The sequence below is a fragment of the Astyanax mexicanus genome, chromosome 24 (assembly GCF_023375975.1).
Source record: "Astyanax mexicanus isolate ESR-SI-001 chromosome 24, AstMex3_surface, whole genome shotgun sequence".
Taxonomy (NCBI): Eukaryota; Metazoa; Chordata; class Actinopteri; order Characiformes; family Acestrorhamphidae; genus Astyanax; species Astyanax mexicanus.
This window is the reverse complement of record NC_064431.1, coordinates 12748932-12772480: the sequence shown is the minus strand read 5'-3', so window position 1 is coordinate 12772480 and position 23549 is coordinate 12748932. Positions and strand designations below refer to the sequence as shown.

General features: G+C 39.1%; 1 protein-coding gene across 1 annotated transcript; it reads left to right on the top strand.

Annotated features, from left to right (window-relative positions):
• Window positions 1-837: 837 nt before the first annotated feature.
• Window positions 838-20612, top strand: zgc:77375 (uncharacterized protein LOC402927 homolog). The gene is made up of 8 exons (XM_022682399.2): window positions 838-1299; window positions 4047-4250; window positions 4669-4781; window positions 11125-11218; window positions 14073-14106; window positions 14517-14691; window positions 15468-15656; window positions 16718-20612. Exons 1-8 carry the CDS (start codon window positions 1177-1179, stop codon window positions 17115-17117), a joined length of 1332 nt encoding a protein of 443 aa, XP_022538120.2. The 5' UTR covers window positions 838-1176; the 3' UTR covers window positions 17118-20612.
• The last annotated feature ends 2937 nt before the right edge of the window (window positions 20613-23549 follow it).

Below are 23549 nucleotides of genomic sequence, written 5' to 3'. Positions count from 1 at the left end.
CAGCCATAACATTAAAACCACCTGCATGATACAGGACTGTTTCCATTGTGCTGCCAAAGCAACTCACAATGAGACTTGAACTCCACAAACCTCTAAAGTGTTCTAGGGTATCTGACGACACTCAGCAAGGAGGTCATTTAACTGCTTGGGATCATTTAAGTTGGGGCGTGCAACCTCAGTAAGTAATATATTAATAAATAAAAAGTAGGCTTATACGGTAAAACTGATTGTTAGGTTGCTTGTGGGGAAGTTGAAAGTAAACCTTAACAAAAACTAAGCTACCCTAGCCTAAAAAAACAAGATAGATAATGCTAGCTACAAAGACAGGCTAACATAGCCTAACTAACAAAGGTTGATAGCTGTAACAGAGCTAGTTAAAAAAAAAATAAAAAAATAGTTAAAAATTAGTCACCTAACCTACACTTCTCTAAAACACTTACATATTTAAAAAAGAATATATATATATATATATATATATATATATATATATATATATATATATATATATATATATATATAACCTAGCTTAAAAACGAAGTATGAAGTTAGCTAGTAACTAACTAGCAAACATAGCTTAATAACAATGTACTCACCTAATTTAGCTAAATAATGAAAATAAAAAATATAAAAAAAACATTTAAAAAGCCAAAAAACGAGGTAGATAGATAGATACTTAGTTAAAAACATACAATAAACGGTGCCAACTAACCTAGCTAACTGGTAAACTAAAACTAACGCAAAACAGGTGTGTCATGTTAATGTACTGGAGTAAAAATATAATTTATTAAGGTTAGTTTCATTAATACCGCCTAACATCTGGAATTACCGCCCAACGCTGACTAGCTGCCTAGTAAGCGTACAAAACCACATATTGGGACGCAGCCTTTAGTTTTTTAATACTGAATCTAGACTTTTCCCATCCCCCCTGACCACCCCCTCTCCGAGCCCTGGTTTAATTTATTCTCCTGTGTTTTTTACTCTCTGTGGGTCATATTTAATTCGTTCATTATCGCCCCCGCCCCTCCTCCCGCTCTGGCCGTGGTGAGGATGCCCGTTTGCCGCTGGTGAATCCGGTCTCGGCCCTCCTCCTGTGTCGTCACCTCGCTCGACTACAAAACGCTTCATGGAGACCCAGCGGCCGTCTCCGGTCCTGGCGAGCGGCGACACGGGAGCGAAATGAAAGCCTGGGCTTTGGTTTTCAGGTCGGCGGGGAGCCTGCTTGGCCGGCCGGCCCGACCGGGGAGCAGCGCGGTGCCGCGGAGAGGGACAGCCGGCTCAGTCTCACCAGCCAGCGGCAAGGTAGAGTCCCGCACCGCCGTGTGCTCCTCGGCTGTTTACTTTTAAAGGAACTGCTCATCAGTCAGCGGGGGGATGTTTTTCACATCCATGACCCACTTAAACAGGGCCATCACTGAGTTTATACACTGTTTTCCTTATAGAATAGAGTTTAATATTGCAGTTTTGTTGATAATTAGTATGTGTCTATTGGGAGTACTTTGTGTTCCTTTAGTAAAACTTGCTATTCCACATGGAAAACACTATAAAACACTGCAGAAATACAAATATACCCTATTATTAAAGCTATCTAGCTACCAAATTAGCTCAGGATTTGTTTGTGATTGAATGAGAAATCTTGAATTAATTTAGATAGTGAGACATAAATGTGCTGTGCCATCTTTAGAGCTGCATTATTGCTGCATCATTACACGTTTTTATATGCTTAAATGGCTGTTGTTGAGTTTTTGCATATATTATATATGGACACACACACACACACACACACACACACACACACACACATATATATATATATATACACAACACTGGGAAAAAATAAGAGACCATGTAAAAATGATGAGTTTCTTTGATTTTACCTAATTGAAAACCTCTGGAATATAATCAAGAGGAAGTGGATGATCACAAGCCATCAAACCTATCTGAACTGCTTAAATTTTTGCACCTGAAGTGGCATAAAGGTTATCCAAAAGCAGTGTGCAAGACTGAGGGAGGAGAACATGCCATGAAAACATGATGCATGAAAACTGTGATTTAAAAACAGGGTTATTCCAAATAGTGATTTCTGAACTCTTAAAGCTTTATAAATATGAACTTGTTTTCTTTGCATTATTTGAGATCTGAAAGCTCTTCATTTTTCATTTCAGCCATTTCTCATTTTCTGTAAACAAATGCTCTAAATGACAATATTTTATTTGTAAACTGGGACAAATGTAGTTCGTAGTTTATAGAATAAAACAACAATGTTTATTTTACTCAAAGATTTACCTATCAATAGCAAACTGAAGTCTCTTATTTTTCTCCAGTGCTGTATGTGTGTTTGATTTCATTATAACATCTCATTATTACATGTTCTCTAGCTACATTCATTGTAAAATGAGGTACAGATTATTGAGCCATTCAGCCTTAACATTACAACTGAAACTGAAATGATTGGCCCAATAATGGACACATTTTTTGTACGTTTTCTTATTAATTTTGCCAATGCATGAATTGAATAACGTGAATATAGGAATGCAAACAAAAGGCAACTGCATAAGTAAATGCATTGAATACATGTTTACAATGTAAAAACTTAATTTCTTAAACATTGAACATTTTAACATCCCAACAGACACAGCAACAAATGACAATATAAAAAATATATACATATATAAAAAAAGAAAAGAAAGGATGTGTCCCTGCAGTAAAATAAAAAAAAGAACCTCATTTTATGTATTATTTATATGTTGCATTATTTAGTCACAGAAAGTGCTTTAATTTGGCCTAAAGATTTTAGCTGCTTGATATTCTGTGCATTCCTAATAAAAAACACTGGCAATTAAAGTGCCAACAAATAATTATCTGGTTTCAGTGGCATCTTTCTTTCAAGGGGTGGAAATATTAGGCAGCAAGTGAATAGTCAGTTATTAAACACCTACCCAGCACATTTTTGTGATTTCCAGCTGACAGAGTGACACATCTGGCAGGGTTTGTTAATGAGCTAATTATTTGGATCAGGAGTGTTGGGAGAAAGAAAAGCTCTAGAATATGCTGGGCAGGTTACCAACAGTTAAAAACACTGAGCTAGAGCATGGAGATTAGGCCAGAGCGTCTCCAGAACATCTGTCAGGTCTTGTGGGTGTTGCGGGTGTGCTCTGGTCAGTTTATTTAAAGAGCTCCAGGGTAGGACAAATAAACCAGTGACCCAGTGAAGACATGGGTCACAGGGTCAAGGCTCACTGATGCTAATGGAGGCCCCACCTACCTCACAATTAATAAGACTAAGTATCTACTTAAGGTCTTTTGGAGTCCATGGCGCAAAGGTTCATAGCTGTTTTGATGGCACAATATATATTTGTGATTTTAATGTTATGGCTGACCATTGTAAATGGTAAATCTAATATAATTGGCTCTGGAATTCCTATATTGAGGTAATATATGTGTAATAAATAGATCAAATATTGTTATAATAACCAGCTTACTAAGAGGTTAATTTCTCTTAGTTTGTCTTAACCAAACAACCATATTCACAGATTCAGTGAACTAACAGGTTTTGATATTAATAGTGCGTCCCCTTTTCCAAGATTAGCATAAAATAAATTAAATTGTAACATTGAATTAAAATTGCCTTACATACTATTTCAGACCCTGCGATGTAACTATTATGCATCTACACATTGTGGTGTAAATGCTGAAATTATATTTTGTGCAGTAGGGATGTAAGAAAATACTGATATATTAAAGTATTACATTTGTATACATGTAATAGTGTATCAATTGTCAAAAACACAGTATTAATATTTAAGTTTTTTGATCCCATTGTTCTGATTTGATAAAAAATAATCTTTACTTTTACTCAGATTTTATAATTATGTTGGTTTGTTTAAATAATATGACAGTTTTCACTCAAAACATCTGAATATATATTGTCTTGCTTACAGTACTGCAACAGTATTGTGATATACTAAATTATAACCCCTGTATAATGATCGTATTATATTGCCAGGTTCATTCATTACCAAATGTCTGTGTTTTGTGTCTTTAAACAGTATGAGCCAAGCTTTGGGTTGCTGTTTGACATAGATGGGGTTTTGGTCCGTGGCAGGACCCCCATCCCAGCCGCCAAGAAAGCTTTTCAAAAGTTGGTGGACTCCAAAGGCCAGTTAGTTGTTCCTGTTGTTTTTGTCACAAACGCTGGGAACTGTCTTCGGCAGAAGAAAGCAGATCAGCTGTCTCATATACTGGGCATTCCTGTGAGTATTACAACACAGACAGTTGCTTTGTGAATCAAAACAAAACTGAATATTTCCTGTAGTATTAAGAGGCTTAAAACAGGTGTAAAAAAACTCAGTCTTTTACAGTACAGTGCCTTTTTGTGTCTTTCCTGTTAATATTCTACAACATTTTAAACCCTTGGGGTTATAATATGGTTATTAAATCAATATGTAAGTTGAGTAATTATGTAAGTTGTGGAATGAAACATGAGGATCCACTTTTAAAATAGTAGTCCTTTAACTGAAAAAAAAAAAAAACGGTTTGAGGTCCATTAAGGACCATGTATATAATAGAGATGTATATATTATGAAGAACTATAATAGGAATCCTTTATTTTTAAGAGTGTAGATCATTAATCATTGTATTATAGTGCCACAACACTTTGTTCTTCTACAGATTTCCCAAGATCAAGTCATGATGTCTCACAGTCCTTTAAAAATGTTCAGAAAATTTCATGAGAAGTGTGTGCTGGTATCGGGACAGGGCCCAGTGCTGGACATAGCCAAAAAGTATCCTTTCGTTTGCTGTGTGTCGTATACAGTTATTCATCATTCTTCAGTCTTCTTATCATTTATGTTGGACCATTCATATTGGACAGGTTATCATTGAATTGATCGAATCTTTGGGCAAGATAAGTGCAGTTTCAGTCCAATACTGATCCAATACCAACCTGAGCTTTGTGTTAGCACTAAAGTAATATCACTTTATATTTGTATTTTAGATTTTTACTTTTTATGCAATTATGTCAGTATAAATTTGTTTGTAAAATGTTGTTGTTAGTGTGTTTAATATCTTAGAATCCAGTCTGAATTACCTGCCTTATCATTCAACTCAGTCCCTTTAAATTATTCTGTGTACAGTCATACACGCTCTTAGCAGATATTTGTAATCTGCTGACTAATGATTTGTTATAGGGTTATGAGCATAGGTGTCAAGTACATTACATTACATTACATTACATTTGGCAGACGCTTTTGTCCAAAGCGAATTACAGTATTGAAGTGCAAATAATAGAAGAGGTTAAGTACAAAAATAATAGAAGTTAAAAATAAAGTATCTATAGATAGGGCCTTAAGGAGGTCAGAGGGAAATAATGGGATAGAGGAGTAGAGAAGAGGAAGAAGGAGATGAGGTTAGAATTAGTTAGTTTGTTAGAGGTGTTAGGAGAGTAAGTGCTCTTTGAAGAGCTCTGTCTTCAGGAGTTTCTTAAAGATAGCGAGAGATTCTCCTGATCTGGTAGTGGAAGGTAGTTTGTTCCACCATTGGGAACTCTGAATGAGAACAGTCTGGATTGCTTTGTGTGAATGTTTGGCAAAGCGAGGCGACGTTCATTGGAGGAGCGCAGCGGCCGGGAGGTAGCGTAAGCCTTCAGGAGCGAGTGCAGGTAGGTAGGAGCCTGTACTGTCATCACCTTGTAGGCGATTGTAAGCGCTTTGAATTTGATGCAAGCAGCAACCGGTAGCCAGTGGAGCTCAATGAGCAGCGGAGTGACATGTGCCCGTTTTGGTTGGTTGAAGACCAGACGTGCTGCTGCGTTCTGAATCATCTGTAGTGGTTTTACTACACAGGCCGGGAGGCCAGTTAGTACGGCATTGCAGTAGTCAAGGCGTGAGATTACCACAGCTTGTACCAGGAGTTGGGTGGCCTGTTGCATCAGAAACGGTCGAATTTTCCGATGTTGTAAAGCGCAAAGCGGCAGGATCGAGCAACTGAGGCCACATGGTGCGTGAAGAGAAGCTGCTCATCAACCATGACACCCAGGTTCCTAGCAACCTTTGTCGGTGAGAGAGAGAGAGAGTCGATGGTTATGGCAAAGTTGTGTTGAATAGAAGGTTTTGCTGGTATGACCAGAAGTTCAGTCTTTGAGAGGTTTAGTTGGAGGTGATGTTCCTTCATCCATGCGGATATGTCTGAGAGACACTGTGATATTCGTGCAGAGATTGAGTGATCATCTGGTGAGAACGACAGGTATAGCTGAGTGTCGTCAGCAAAGCAGTGGTAGGAAAAACCATGTGAGCGGATAACCCGACCTAGAGAGGTGGTGTATATTGAGAAGAGAAGAGGTCCCAGTACCGAACCCTGGGGAACCCCAGTGGGTAACGAGTGGGCTGGGGACAGCCGTCCTTGCCATGACACCCTGAACGAGCGCCCAGTGAGGTACGATCTGAACCATGACAGCGCATTGTCTGAGATCCCCATGTACAAATAAATAAAGTACATTTATTACACAAATACTTTATTACCTTGCTTAAGTAGAAGATTTGGTTATCTATACTTTACTGCAGTAACTATTTTTCAGATATTTTTTACTTTCACTTCTTACATTTTCACACAATTACCTATTTTATTTAAGCATGTTTGCATACCAGCTTCTCATCCTAAAAAATCCTGTTCAGAATTTTTTTTTCATCCAAATAGAGTAAATCTAATTGTAATTGAATGAGCAGTATAAACATATACCATTCCAAGTGCACTATAGGCTCCTGTGACGAGGCCTAAGCTAATGGAATTTTACATTACTTTTATTTTTATACTTAAAGTAGTTTTGAAAGCAGTACTTTTACACTTTTAATTGAGTTAAAAGCTTGAGTTGATACTTCAACTTCTACAGAAGTATTTTTAAAGCCTAGTATTTATACTTCTACCTGAGTAATGCATGGCAACTCATTTGACACCTTTGCTCATGAATACACATTCTATGATTTGTTTTTCTATAAATTAAAATCTTTTGCATTAGCCTTCTCTTCTCAGTTTGGAATGTGTTGTTCAGTGATGTTTTAGAAGCAGAAATGTAGCCTAGAGGGCGACATAGAGCTCTCTTTCAGAGCACATTGGTAAAAACAAAGGATTGTAGCTCAGCCTGTTATAAAATATCTGATCCACTGGATTGGATTGTAATGTTGTTCACAAATTTAAATTATTAAATGTAAATTAAAATTTAAATGATTTTAAATTAAAATACTGTTATCAGGGATCTGTGAAGTGCTGCAGTTGTGTACAATTCACAAATGCATTTGTATTGACTATTAATTAAGATTGTTATTTGGCTGATATTAAATATTATTGGTGCTGAAAAAAACACCAGAATTCAAGCTCTGAAGCTTATTTAATAATGTAAACTGCAGTGTGAGTGGGAGGGGCTAAATTGTGGTTGTTGTGGTTGACATCTATTCAGGCAACCACAACAACCACAATTTAGCCCAATTTAACAATTTAGAGATGTATATTAGACTTAAGTTTCCTAATTTTTATATTGTTTCCTTTTTATTTCAAATGCCCAAGAAAATACATTTATTTTTTAATAGGTTTGGAGCCTAATTAGGTAACTTTTGTATAATTATTGAGATTCAAGATTCATTTTCATATGACAGCATTAGAAATCTTGCAGATATCACTGTCTGAAACTCACAACTAATATGGCCTAAATGTTCTGCCGGGGTGTGATGATCAGTAGTTGTGAAATTGGCTGTTACGCTGCAGTGAAGGCCGGGATGCGGGATGTGCTCTGAATGACAATGAGTGAGGACTCTGTAGTTTCATCCCGCGTCTTTCGTAACAGTGCTGGATTAAAGGATCAGTCCGCTGTGGCAGTTCTTAAGTTGTGGTCTCGGACGGGCATGCCATAACAAAGCAACATGGTGGGACATCTGTGTCTGGTGCCTTCTGGTTGCATAAAACTGATCTGGGTTTGATAGATTAAAACCCAACAGCGGGCTGATCCATGTTGATGGGCTGAACTGCTGGAGCACAACTTAATGAGCATTTATGTAATGTGCATTACTGTTTGTGTGTCTTTTAATAAAAAATAAAAAAAATAATTTACCCCCAGACTGGAGATCTAATGAAGACTGAGAGAGAGAAATTCATTCAGCCAGGGAGAGAAAAGCTAGTTTGTGCTGGTTATGATGCTGTAATGTGTTTTGGGACAGAGGGAGAGGCAAAGCATCTAAATATTGAAGAGTAAAAGGGTTTATAAAGCTAGTACGTATTGTGGAATGTTTAAAATAGTGTAGTTCTTTATATTTACTTTAATATTTACAGTATATTATCTATTTTATGTATTACATAAAATCTCACTATGTTGTTGGAGCTACCCAGAATTCCCAACTTCAACAGTTCAGCTTGTTATGTTGTGAAAATAAGAATTCTTTAAGAAGCCATGACAGCTTAAAAAAACATTTGAATAATTGTATTTTCCTGTTATGGTTAAATGGTTCTACACTTTTCTGCTTTTATAAAAATGTTTATACTTACAGTAGCAGTCAAAAGTTTGGACACACCTGTATAGACATTAGAGCTATACAGGAACATGCAGAATTATTTTGTAAACAAAAAATTAACCCATAATAGGTTTTATATTGTAGATTCTTCTAAGTATCCATATTTAGCTTTAGGGACAGATCTGCACACTCTTGGTATTTAAAGTTGATGAGTGTGTTTACTTGGAGCATTTCTCTTTCTGTTTGGTTTGGTTTCACACAGACATAAACCACGTGAATACATTGTCTCCTCTAAATGGTCAGAGCTGTCTGGCGCGGAATTAAGAAGGTAAATATAGTGTTCCAGCACGTATATATGTGCAGTGTGAAGCTGCTTTACACTATTACTAATTACCACAGCTATGAACAAAAACTGTTTCTGCTCCATGCTGTTTACATGCGCGGCCCTTGCTGCATTTACTACTCGCAGCCACATGTTTTTTACAGTTCAGTGTTTTCAATAGGACGTGCAGTGTAGATGTACATGTAGTAAACATAGTCTGATCAGAGTTGCATAGCTGCACGTAGTGAATGCAACACAGGCCGCCTGTGTAAACAGCATGGAGCAGAGACAGCTTTAGTTAAAAGCTGTGGTAATTAGCATTGTCTGGCTAATATATCAGATTAAATTGCGCCTTATCATCAGTTTAGCTCAATTAAAAAGGAGGATAATAGATAGCTGTGTCGCATTGAGACTGAATCACAAGCGAACCGCTCTAGCTGGTCTTGGTCCGGTTCTTTTGGTCCGAACCCGAGTGCAATTACTGTTTTTACACCTAAGAGAACAAACACACTAAGAGTAGAAACGAACCTGAGTCCGTTTTAACCGGACCAAACAGTGATGGTGTGAAAACTTCACTGTCTTCATGGGGTAGAATCACCTAGAATAGTTTTCGCAGCCTCTTGAAGGAGGTGCTGAACAATAGTTGCCCCTTTTTCTTCACGCTGTGAAGCTCCAGCTCATCCTAAATCACATCTCAGTTGATCAGGGGTTGAGGTTTATATCAGGGGATTGTGAAGGTCCTTTTTACTATTTACTATGAAATTCCATAATTTGACCCTAAATTGTTTTCATGTCTTTAATAATAATCTACAATGTACAAATTAAATTAAGTCAAAACATAAAGGAAGACATTGAATGAGCATGAAGTCTCAGACCACCTCCAGGAGTGCTTTAAGTACATCCCCTTTTAGGACTTCTTTCACTGTTTTTGTGTAGATTGTAGACAGTAGGTTAACAAAAATGGGTTCAACAAGGGCCAGTATAAACATTAGAATCACATGACTTCAAAGCTTAGACAGTCTGGACCATCACTGATTGAGTCCTAATCACTTAAAACCTCTGCGGAGTCCATGATTGCATTATGTAATAGAACAGTTTATACACAAGTTATATAATACGTTGTCTTAGAACTTTGTTGTGGTACAATTCAAATAAAGCTTTAATTTAATTTCTACAGTTTTATCCTTTATACTACAGTGATTAAATCTGTCACCAATGTATCACTAAATGCTACCGCTGTCTAACTGCTGCTGATACATTTTAGGATAAATTAACATCAAGGAATTAACAAGTAAATATTTTTATGCAGACCCTCAGTTCAATGTCTCATTAAATCAAGAAAGACAAGCAAGGCCGACAGGGGTTGACTACAGACATTTTCACACAAAGGTTCTTGTGGTTGTCATATTGTGTTCTGTACATTAAGTCTGGTTAGTTTTTTAGGTTTCACATAGTTTAGAGTTTAAAGACTGAGCACACTAAAGAGCTTTTCTACATCCTAATGTGGGTTGAGTCTTTCTATACTTGACACTTATTGGTTCATAAAGGGTATACAAAGGAGCAAGTTGCCTTTCCAGGTGTTGTGCCAAATTCTGCCACTCTGTCAGAATCCGTCTCCCTTCCAGTGCAGGCACGCCCCACAGCAGAATAATTGAAACAGATTTCCTTACATTCATGTTATTTGTGTTTATGAATAAGGGTAAATCTACAGTTACAGTAGATGCAGGGATCAGCAACATCATCTGTTGTACCTATACTGGAGAGTCTAATTTCAGCACAGCCCCCAGTGTTTTCATCTAATATTGTTTTATGGGTGATGCTAGCTTGCCTTAGCTTCCAGTAATTGGTCTGAAAGTGTAGAAAAGATTGGTTTAGAAAAAATCTAGTAAATTGCTTTCACAATCAAAACGAACAGAATCATGGTTCAGTTGATCCGGACCTTGGTTCGCAGTACCTTTCACACCTGCTGTCCTGTGCACCAAATAAGGTAGGTGTGAAAGCAGTCTATGTTAAGTTCCTTTCAGCTTCCAGCCAACTATTAAGTCTTGAAATATCTTCAGAAATCATTGGGATTAACTCGGTGGGGGTTGGCTTCCATTGCAGTAGTAGCAGCTTCTAGTCATCTGGTTCAGCTTTATCCTAAAGGTTTAAACATTGCTTTGAGGAGGATTTGATTGCTTTCACTTTTCTTAAGAGTAAAATATGTTGGATGATGGGTTCTGCTACCCCATCCTTCCAGAGAACACAGTTCCACTGCTCCACAGCTCAGTGCTGGAGACTTTGATGAATCCTTAACACTCTTTTTCTCAGCGTGGGCTTTACCAATGTGGTCAGTATCGACATGCTGAGAGAATCTTTCCCATTGCTGGACATGGTGGATCATAACAGACGCCCCAAACTACCAGTGAGTATTTTACACCTTTATTATATATTTTTTCCGTTGAATGAAGTACTTCTAATTTTTATAACTGATAGAGCACAAATGCAGAATTAAAATTAGGCTGGCAACCAAACATCTGGATGGAAACAATTGGAGTCAGTTTTAGGTAAAAATCCAAGCAAAAAAAGTTTGCAGATCTCACACACTTTGAATAGATAAAATTACAAATGGGTCCACACTGTGGAAAACACCAAATTCCACAAGCTCACCAGCGTCAGCAATGTACAGTGCCAATCAAAACCTTGAACAAATGTATGGAGTTATTTAGTAAACAAAAAAGTGTTAAACAAACCAAAATATGTTTTATATTTTAGTTTCTTCAAAGTAGCACCTCTTGCTTAGGAGACAGTTTTGGCATCTTGGCTGGATTTATTCAGTCAGCTTTATACGGTCTTTATTAAATCACCTGTAATGGCTTTCGGTTTACAGCTGCTTTGCCAAAGGGTTAATTACTTGAATTTCTTAATGTGTTTGAGAGCATCAGTTGTGTTGTAAAGGGAATAGCCTTATTTGAATAATGTCCAAAAAATTTCAAGAACTTTGAAAGTATAGTTAAATACAATTGCAAAGACCATCAAAAACATTGATTAAACTGGCTCTCATCAGGGTCAGGAAAGGAAGAGCAAGAGTAACCTGGTGCAGAGGATAATAAATCAAAGTTACTAGCCTCAGAAACCGCATCCCAGATAAGAGCCACCTAAAAGTATTTTTTTTTTTTTTTTACATTTTAAGTTCCTACACGATTTTATAGTCTGGATGACATCAGTGTTGTTTTACAATGTAGGTAAAAAAAATTATAGTTAATGTTTTTAAAGCTTCATGATCTTTCAGCACATATTTTTTTTCTCAGACTTTCATTTTTTCAACTATTTGCCTGCAGCATGATTCTTAGACTTTATAAGCTATTTTTTTCACAGTCGTTTTAAAGATAGTGCTATCAAACCATCCTACACCTACTTTGCCATTCCAAGTACATCTCATTGTAATTATTCAGAACTCCTACAGCTTAAAAAATAGCACCACCAAAATAGCACACTTTACAGTGTGAGGAATGTCATCCGTTTATTAAAACCCACAATCTGCAGAGCACTTTCTAAACCTGCTCAGACTCCCAGACATTAAACCTTAAATTTTGTTTTTGTTTAACTTCATAGTTAAATTTTATGGTGAACTTTAGTCAGGCTATTCCAAAGTAGAACCCGTGCTAATCTTTCTATTGTATCCATCTGTTTCTGAAACCCATAATGTACCATGAATAAAAGAGCCAGTATATTGGGATGTGACTTTTGATGTGATTTTTTTTTTTCATTAAAGAGGCACTAAACCCCTTGATTTTAGCTGACTCCACCCGTAGCTCAAATGTGAAAAAAGCTAAAAAAAAATTGGAGGGGTAGTTTTGGGAGGGGCATATGGTGATGTATGGGTTTAGAGGTGGGGCAGGAGGGATATCTGATTGGCTGAGCTGCTATGGGATATAGCTTACGGTTTTCTGTTACCAGGGAAACAAGTTTAAGTTGCTGGCTCAAACTGCTGAAGAGCTCAACGTGAGGGGTCAGAATGCTAAGGGATTTCATATAATATGTACTGAGAGAATGAAGTAGATTGAACCTGTAAGAGCGCTGCAGAAGGCAGAAATGACCACAATAAAAGTGTTTTTTTAAAGGTTAGGAAATGTTTATGAAAATGTGAAGCAGGACTGTTTTATTACTTCAAAAGAACACATTTCAGCTATAAATGAAAACAAATATGGTGTTTAGTGCCTCTTTAAAGCAATCAGTTTATCTTATGTTTTGGTGTAAGGATTGTGTTCATCATCACTGCTAGCTTTAAACAGAGATCAAGTATCTAAAAGCTTCATAACCTCACTGGTGCAGAAGAAGAGCAGTCATTTCTGATCTGTTTTAGTGGACAGAAGGGTCAGAAAGGAAAAGGGTAAATATGCACATTAGCAGCAAAGAATGTGCATCAAACATGACAGGAGAAATATGCACACACAAACACACACACACAAACAGACAGCACACTTGTTTTCATGTGATGTTGAGGCATGGGGTCATACTAAAGTCCCATAAATATGTATTATGTGTTCATTACATATTTTTTTTTTCATAATTTTCTCAGTACCAGTATTTAGTTCTTTCAATGTACAAAAAATGTATGTATTCGCTGTATTTATAGCACTTTTGTACATATTTTTAAAAAAGGCCAAGAATTACCTTGGCATGCAGTTATATTGTAAAGCTGTCTGCATCGAATACATACAATACAGCTTAAATCTGTCTTCCTGCAGAGTTATTCTCAACCTAAAATGAAAACATTTTAGCTCTAACTGGAAAGCCCTTAGTAACTTGTACACAGGACATTTACTTATTTATTTATTTATTTAGTTAGTTAGTTATTTCATGTGACAAAATAAAACATCACATGTTTTTTTTCTTACTGTGTTAAATGTAGAGGTAAATTTTATATTTGACAAAGGGTTCTCAAACCAGAGAAACCAGTTGGTTCATTTCTGTTTTTTATTAAATAATTGACATTTCCTGTGGCAATTCCATTAGAATGAATCGATTAAATTATAAAATTAATGTTAAAATTGAGTACTCGACTTTTTTGAGCAATTCTGATCATTGGATTGGAGATAGTAATGCACTTTGTTGGAAGACAGATTCCAGTATGATTTATTGTATTCTAAAAAGTATAGGCTAGTATATTTAACTCTACTGTTAATCGAATGTGAGCTGCAGTAAATGACAGGATCTCTCTGATCGCCATTCGATCAGGAGATATCAAGTTCCATTTTTCTTTATTATTATTGCAGTCCTCCCCTATTGTGAACCTGCCTAAGGTTGAAGGTAAGATGTTTTTGTTGTTAACAGATTATTGTACTGCTAATATTGGTTCTTAATGGTTATTAATGGTTCTTGTGTCCGCCTGTGTCGTGGATGTTAAGGCTTGCTAACCATTCCCTCAGTGATCTCTGTTGTTAACACGCTCTGATTAGGTTTCATATCCCGTCCCACTTCCCTTTTCTTACAAACAGATTAGAGACAGAACTAGAGATATAACATAGAGATATGGCATGCTTTACCATTTTACGGCTTTGTCTCAGATTAATTGGCATAGTATCACAGGCCAGCGTAACAGAAATTCAATAAGAAGAATATAATGTGTATTTCTGATCAAATTAGAACCTTTAAATATATATAAATATGTCTACCACTGTCACAATAATGGCATTATTATCTTGTCTCTTTAATTGCAGCTGTGATTCTTTTTGGGGAGCCCATTCGATGGGAGACCAACCTGCAGCTGATAATCGATGTTTTACTGACCAGCGGGAATCTGAGTAATGTGTACGAAACCTCTCACTCCTCCCATCTGCCTCTACTGGCCTGTAACATGGACCTCATGTGGATGGCAGAAGCACAAGCTCCACGGTAAACAGTTTGTACACTAAAACTCTTTCTTGCAGATGAAAACCACTAATTAACAAGATGAATAGGAAGACCAGACTGGAAGTACAGAGACTGATTATGACCAAAGATAAATCTTTACCCATGTGATGAAAAGGCTACAATTGTGAGAAATAAGGAACTGTTTATGATCCCAAACATACAAGCTCATTTGTGAAACACAGTGGATGTAGTGTAATGGCTTATGGCATGGCTTCTTCTGGACGGGTTCATTCATTTTCAATGATGTACAATGAACTCAGAAGTCTACAGAAATATTTTGTCTTTCAGTTTGAAAGATGAAATTAAACTGACTGTTGGATTCTTCTTCAGGCAGCAAGATAATGACCCAAAACTCTGCCTGCAAACGCTTCACAAATGAAATCTGTTACTCAGTACTAATCAGTACTTTTGCTCACAAGAACAATGTAAGGGTGAGACAAAAGGTTCTATACTCTAAATTGTGTATCAGATCCAGATGTAAATCCTTTTAATACCCAAATGTGTTCAGCGTATAGCAGGATTGAAGGGATTGGCCTTTCTGTTCCAATACTTTTGGAGGTAACTGTAGATCACACATTAACAAGACCACTTTACATGCTGTGTTAAAATAGTCTGCACCAGCAAGGTGGACCTATAAGTGTTAGGTTTCCAATGAAGTGGCCAGAGTGAGAACAGATACAGATGATATATTTGTTAACCAAGAACCAATCAGGTTAGATTTCTGCTACTGTTTATTTTTAACTATTTCTTATTTACAGATTCGGTCACGGCACATTCATGGTGTGTCTAGAGAACATCTATAAGAAAATCACAGGCCAGGATCTGAAGTACGAGGCTTTGATGGGAAAACCCAGTGAACTTACCTACCACTACGCAGAATATCTCATCCGAGAGCAGGCCGCCGAGAGGGGCTGGAATAGGCCAATCAGATCCCTCTACGCTATTGGGTAAGAGACTTTCACTTCTTTATCAGCCATAGCGTGAGTTTAACAACCTTAGTCTGAGGGGAAGTGATGACCAAACATTTCCAGTTTCCTGTCTTGTCCTTTTGTTTAGCTCAAAACAAGCAGTTTCAGTGTGTTTTATGGAACTGTGAGCAGAGATTATACTGACTAATGTAATTTTTTACTCTGACAGTTACTGAAGTTCAACATTTACACGATTTTATTTAAATTAACATGCTTTATTATTAGGCCCATCTCATATTTACATTATTAACTTATTGCACAATATATGGATATAACATTGATATTTTTTTTGCTAACCTCAATATTGTCAGTTGTATTTACTTAGAGAAAAGAGCCCATTACATATAATGATTTTGTTTTGTCCTCTGTAAAAGGGGAGGGGGAGAAAGAACTTGAAAAGAGAAATATATGCCAAATATATGTACACACGGTGAATGTGAATATTATAACTCATAGTAGTTGCCATATTTACAGCTTTTGCAATTTATAATAATTTGTTAAACAGTGTTTTACCTGTTATGGTATTTGGTATGATCTACACCTGTGGTAAGGAATGTGTGTGTTTAATAAATGAGATGTAGATAGTTTTGCACTCATAGTCTTTACCTCTTACATTCCAAGACACAAAATGAAATTTCCTGTATAAGAACACTGTCATGGGACAGTATGTAAATTGATTGTGAACATTAAACACAGTGGTGTTTTATATTCTTTTATCCACATTGACACATGTTTCGGGAATATTTTAGAAGTAAATAGTGTTTGTGACCTGTGGTGTTTAGCTACAATTGTCTGTGTGAACAGACAAGCAACTCTGGTATATTCCACAGGTCAGTGCAGCATCATTTAGCTTTTATGGGTCATGTGGCATCAAAACCAAGGTGAATTTAAAATAGCCTATTTATGCAGGTCTTTTTTTTAGACTTTTGCATATACAGTAAGGACTAGGCACTAAAATGCACAGTCTTTCAAGGCACAGTTCCATTTGCATTTCCTTTAAAGTAAAATTTAATACTTAATTTCTTTTTACACACAATTAGAGACAACCTAATGACGGACATCTACGGTGCCAACCTCTACAACCGCTACCTCGAGGAACGGCTGGCCAGGAAGAGCACCAAAGCTGTGGCACAAGTGGTAGCTGCTACCGGAGCGCCCACGCCAGTCAGCCAGGAATTGGACGCAGAGAGCATCTGGGAGAGCGAGCTGGCCTCCCCGTCAGCCACCTCCTGCAAGTCCATCCTGGTGTGCACAGGAGTGTACAACCCCCACAACGAGGTGCCTAAAGACGCGAGCCAGTGCATCAAGGAGACCGTGTTCCACGGGCACCGCGACTTCCGCTTCGACCCAGCGCTGGTGGAGCCCGGGAACGTTGTTCAGGATGTGGACGCTGCTGTCGAACTGATTTTTAAAATAGAGAAATTCTCAACTGCAGTTTAGGTAAATTAAGAAACCTGCATGGACCTTCATCAGAAGAATCCGTAGTTTGTCATTTTTTGGACACATTACCATTTCACAACTGATATCAAATAGAATCTCAATAAGAACAAAGTACGAACACTTTATTGTTTTTAAGCCTAATGTCTTCAGCATTCGTATCATAATCCTGCTGAAGAAACTAGATTGGTCAGTTCAAACTGTTCAAGCTGGTTAAGCAGGTTGATCAGCATAGGATGATTTTGATTGAGTTTGATAATGTTTATGGTCATTAGCTGATTAGTTGATTACTCTTACCACGAGAATCAATCAGTATGATCAAGCTTATTGACCATCATAGGCACCACTGTAAGGTGTGCTTATGATTGGGTTTGTTGGTTTAGCTGGTTTGTCAGTATAGTCAGACCAAGCTGATGGACCATCGTGACCATCTTAACCAAGCTAGTGAAGACCGTTGACAAGTAAAGCCATCATTACTAGCCTCAGCTGGCTAGTCAACCAGTATGACCTAGTTTTTTGGCCAGCTTCTTCAAGATAGTCAGCCAGTATAACCAAGCCGGCTAACCAGCAGGACCAGCCCTACCAAGTAAGTCTACCAGTATGACCAAGGTTGTTGACCCCCAAAGAGACCACTATATGTTTTGCTTTTGATTAATTTTGTTTGTTTAGCTGGTTTACCTGTATAGTCAGCCAGTATGAACAAGCAAGTAGACCAGCATGACCAGTCTCAGCAGGCTAGTCAACTGGTATGATGCATTTTGTTGACCTGTCTGACCAACCTGTTCTAGCTAGTAAACCAGCATAACCATCATGACCATCCTCATTGACCAGCATAACTAGCCTCAGAAGGCTGTTCAACCATTATGACCAAGATACCCTCATAGGGACCTGTATAATGTGTGCTTTTCATTAAGTTTGTTGGTCTTGATGGTTTACCAGTATTAGTAATCCAGTATGACCAAGCAAGTCAATCATTATGATCTAGTTTGTTGACCGGCCTGACCAGCCTTTTTAAAGTTAATCAACCACTTTGGCCAATCTGGCAACACTACAAATATCATGACTACAGTGGTTCACTAGCTTAACCAGTACCAGTAATACAAAAGTATTAACTACTCTACCAGTTTATGCAGCTGGCTTAACAGTATTGGGTAAATAGTTTTTAGCCTTTCCAGGACATTGACCATGAAAATCCAAAAATCCTTGTCTTGACCTCCTGAGAAGGATCAGAATCAGAAAATTAGAGCACCTTCAAAAATAGTGCTGTTTGTCCTTCCAACAAATAACCATTTAATAACAATTTCTACCTTTTTATTGCAACAATTTTTACATTAAGGTAATAAAATGTCCTTTATGTTGACATATATCATTTATTTAATGCATGCATAGCACAGTATTCTACACAAGTAGAGAAAGAAACTGACTTCTCCCCAAAAGGAAAAATGGTTAATATATGGTTATTCGTGAGAAGGGCTTAATTAGGTCAGTATAAAGTTTACTAGTTCAGTTTTCTGTTTGAGGTTAAAATCTAAATTAGAAACTGGGTTTCAAACTTCAGGATATATTTTTTCTAATTTATTATAGTGAAAAGGTTTTCATTTCTAGTTTTTCATTTCTGCTCAGGAATCTGAATTTCAGAGAAAATATAAAGTCTGTTTGATTATACTATCTGATTGGGGGGGAAATAAGAAAATCAAGTATATATTCATTTTTGTTTGATGAAATTCAGATTGTGAGGTGGAGAAATGTAAAACTAGAATATTGGAAATTGTATTTAAAAATATGTTTCGTTTAAATATACCAAATTGGAAAAAAACAGAAATAATGAGGTTTTAACCTATTTTTCTATATTGAGCCTAAATGGTCAGGAAACTGATAAATGTTCTAGTGACCTCTTTAGATCAGACTGTGGGGAGCAGAAAATACCTATAATACTGTAACTGGATTTTATTGCAGTGTGTTTTTTTTTTTTTTTTTGCACATTTTTGCATATCGTGAACCATACTTATACAGGCTACGCATAATTACAGTTCAGTTATTTTGTTATTTTATTACGGTACTTTACTGTAAACTGTAGTTCAGCCATTTATTTTGTGATTCTAACAGTAATATAGTTCAGTGTGGCTCTTCAGTGATTAGGGTTAGAGTGAACATGACCCTTTTCCACTGAGTCGAGGCCAGTTTTACCATATTATTTACTCTGATACTGTTTAAACACAGGGTACATGTTCACACAGCAGTGTAAACAGTTTTGAGTTGAATCAATGCTGTATTTTTCAGTTTTGTCAATAGAAAGTGTTTGTCAGTTTTTAGAATCAATATTGTAGAGGCACTGTGAGACCCATCTGATCCTTCTTCATATCTGTGTATTTTACAGTCGGTTTTATTTTTAACAAAAATACTGTTTGTTGTTACTGCTTCATTTATTTTAAGTAGTTTAGTAATGTAATATATAGAATTTAAGCACAATCGCAAGCAGTAACAAAACACACAGGTCAGTTATTTATTATTATTTTTTTTTTCTGTTTCAGACAACCTGGCATTATACATAAAATGTAATCAATAATATATTATTATTGTTTTTAGGCCTGTCAAGATAATTGCATCATATTAATTTATTTATCATACAATATATGAACATGACATGTCAACTTTTGCTGACCTCAATATTGCACATTATATTTTTGGAGGAAAGCCCATTTACCACTTTGTTGAATTACAGTGACTTATTCATATATTTTATTTAGAATATAATTTTTTTGTATTTTCATTTCTAAATATTAGTTCTAAATTATATAAAATAAAAAATAATTAAATATCCTAATAAATAAAAGTCTTACAATTTTAATAATACTATTTATCGCAATTATTTCTAGGACAATATATCATCCATAACTAAAAACTAAAAATAGTTATCGTGTCAGGCCTGTAGTAAACATATACTTGTTATATTCCCACATTTAATAATAAATATCTGTAACAATTGCTATAGACTGTTTTGTTTTATTGAAACAAACAAAGAAATAGGTCAGCATAATCAGTTTTGTTCTCAGTGTTTTACATTTACAGTTCTTTTATTGTTACTTTTGTTGTGCACTAATGGTGTCACTTGTGTCATCATCATTTATTTTACAGTAATTAGGATTTTAGATAGTAAATCTGGTTCAAAAGAATTGCTTTTTACATGAGCAAAGGGAGCATTTTGATACGACACTGAATTTACTGAAATTACTCTGGTCTCATTTTTTTAACGGTGCCTTATCTATGATTTTCACCCAAGTTACAGTTTTTGAAAATGTTCAGTTTCTGTTTTTTGTCTGAAAAACCTCGTACACTCAGATTGCACCATTAGAACCACTAAGTTGTCAACATAGCATTAAAAATGGTGCCACTGTTCTAACAGAGAACTGCATGTGTGATGTATTTATTTTCTATTAACAGATTTAGAGTTATTCAAAGTATTAAATAAATAAAGCAGTATTTCATTCAGATCCTTAATGTCTCTAAATTGCTGTTTATTATCACGTCTGCATGTGTTCTTTCTGAAATGGCCCATTCGGAATGCAGGTACTGTGCATTCATACACCCGGAGTTGTCATGTTTAAAGTTTTCATGTGTTTTTATGATAATTCTATTTACACATACTGACAAGGGACCAAAAAATCAGATCTGCCTAGCTAACCAACTGATTAGCACCCATTCCAACAGTAGATAAAATACATATAAAACTTACAAATAGCATATCAGCTTTTTAATGTATTTATTTACTCAGTTTGTCATATGGGTACACTAATTAGCTATAAAAAGTTAGTGTGCACATTCCACCAGAATGATATCTGGTTTTTAATTAAACAGCTAGCTATATGGCTGTTTATTTAGTACTTGTCAGGTCTTTAGTCTGTCTGCTTCTTATGTCTGTGTTATTCTCAGGTCTGTGTTTCATTCCCAGTGTTTTTCCACTCACCTGTGTTCATTTGTAGCTCCGCCCCTTCGTCCCAGGTGTTTCCTGTTCCCTGTGTGTGTGCACCTCTATTTAAGGTCCGTGTGCCATTTCCCCGGTGTCGATCCTTGTACGTTTATCGTCTGTCAGTGCTCCATGTTTTCCCAGTTCCTCAGTCCTGTTTTCGGTAAATCCCTGTGTATTTTGTATTTGTTTTTGTTAATAAATCCCATTTTGTTTGCATTTGCGTCCGCCTCCGCGTCCTCCCTGCACCCGCACCTGACAGAAGGATCGACCTCAATATGGACGCAGCAAACAAGTGGACCGGCTCCAGGTTGGCGATCCGCCATGCACCATGCGGGACCCCGGCGTTGGAATCCCCGAGGCCTTAAGGACGCCACAGGCCTCGGGGTAGACGTTGTAAGGGGTCCCGCCAGCATGAAGAGGATCCCTTTACGGGGGAGGATTTTCTTGGGGGGGCGCTAAGGGTTGGTACGTTGAGCCTCGGGTCTCATCCCGTGTTTGGCAGTAGCCATGAGTACCCGAGGCAAGTGGCGCGCAGCCCGTGGGACTACCTGGGATGTGCGCCCAGTAGCTCCGAGGAGGAGGAGGAGCTCTACCCCGCACCAGCCCGTACTCCATTGCCGTTTCCCCCAGGGGCTGTACTCTTCCCGGCGCTCAGTGACTTCCGCGGCCGAGATGCCGCGCTCCGTGAAGCCAGCGGATGGGACGCCACGCTCTGTGACTCCCGTGGCTCATCCGCGCTCCGAGAATCCCGCGGCCGAGGCATGCCGCGCCAGCGCATGGGACGCCACGCTCTGTGACTCCCGTGGCTCATCCGCGCTCCGAGAATCCCGCGGCCGAGGCACGCAGCGCTCCGAGAATCCCGCGGCCGAGACGCCGCGCTCCGAGAATCCCGCGACCGAGACGCCACGCTCCGTGAAGCCAGCGGATGGGACGCCACGCTCTGTGACTCCCGTGGCTCATCCGCGCTCTGAGAATCCCGCGGCCGAGACGCCGCGCTCCGAGAATCCCGCGGCCGAGACGCCGCGCTCCGAGTATCTCGCGGCTGAGGCTCCGCGCTCCGAGACCCCGCGGCTCATTCGCCCTCCGAGAAGCTTGCGGCTGAGGCTCCGCGCTCCGAGACCCCCGCGGCTCATCCGCACTCCGAGAAGCTCGCGGCTGAGGCTCCACGCTCCGAGACCCCCGCGGCTCATCCGCTCCCCGAGACTTCAGCGGTGGCTGCGCCGCCCCCCGAGAAAGCGCCGGCGGCAGCGCCGCTCTCTGAAGCTCCGGCTAAGCTAGCTAGCCTGCTACCTCCACCGCGCTCTCAAGCCCCACCTGCTTCCAGCTCTCCAGCCCGGCCGGATTCCAGGTCTGCGACTCCTGCTCCAGCCGCCTCTGACTCTGTGCCCGCGGCTCCGGCCGCCTCTGACTCTGTGCCCGCGGCTCCGGCCGCCTCTGACTCTGTGCCCGCGGCACCCGCCGCGCCTGCCCAAGCTGCACCCGCCGCGCCTGCCCTAGCGGTGCCCGCCGCTCCTGTGTCTGCAGTGCCTGCCACCCACGTGGTACCCACTGCTTCAGCTCCAGTGCCAGCGGTGCCCGCCGCTCCTGTGTCTGCAGTGCCTGCCACCCACGTGGTACCCACTGCTTCAGCTCCAGTGCCAGCAGTGCCCGCCGCTCCTGTTCCTGATCCAAGAACAATGTTTGGCCCTAGGCCCCGTGTCCCTAGGCCAGCAAGGCCTCCTGACTTTGCCCCCAGTACTGTGCCCAGGCTGTCCCCACAGACTTTTGCTGGTCCTGGGCACCCTCCTATGTTTTTGGTCCCCCTGTCTCTCCCTGTCCTGGTCCCCGTATCTGTGTTCGTTCATGTTCCTGTCCCCTTAGGTTTTTCTGTTCCTGTCCCCGTCACTGTGCTAGTTTCTGTCCCTGTAAGTGTATTTGTCCCGGTTCTCTCGTCCACAGTCCAGTCTCTGTCCCAGTCCAACGTCCAACCCCCTGTCCAGTCTTTTGTGCAGTCTCCGTCCCCTGTCCAGTCTTTGTTCATGTCCCCTGCCCTGTCTGCATCCCTGCCCGATGTACAGCCCTCTGTCCAGTCTCAGTTCTCGTCCTCTGTCCGGTCTCTGCTTTTCCCACCTCCCCAGTCTCCATTCCAGTCCCAGTCTGTATCCCCTGTCCAGCCCAATGTCCAGTCTCCGTTTATGCCCACTGTCCAGTCCCCTGTTCAGTCTCATTTCCCATCCCCTGTCCTGCCCAATATCCGGTCTCCATTTGTGTCTAGTGTCCAGTCTAACGTCCAATGTCCGTTCACGTCCTTAGTCCAGTCCCCTGTTCGATCTCCGGTCCAGTCCCCTTTGTTGTCTAGGGTCCAGTCTGTGTTTCAGTTTCCTGTCCCGTCCTTTGGCCAGTCTCCTCTCGTCTGTGCTCGGTCTTAGTCTTGTTTGGTATCCTGTTGTGTTTTCCACCCCCTCTTGCCCGGCTCCTGGGGATCTGTT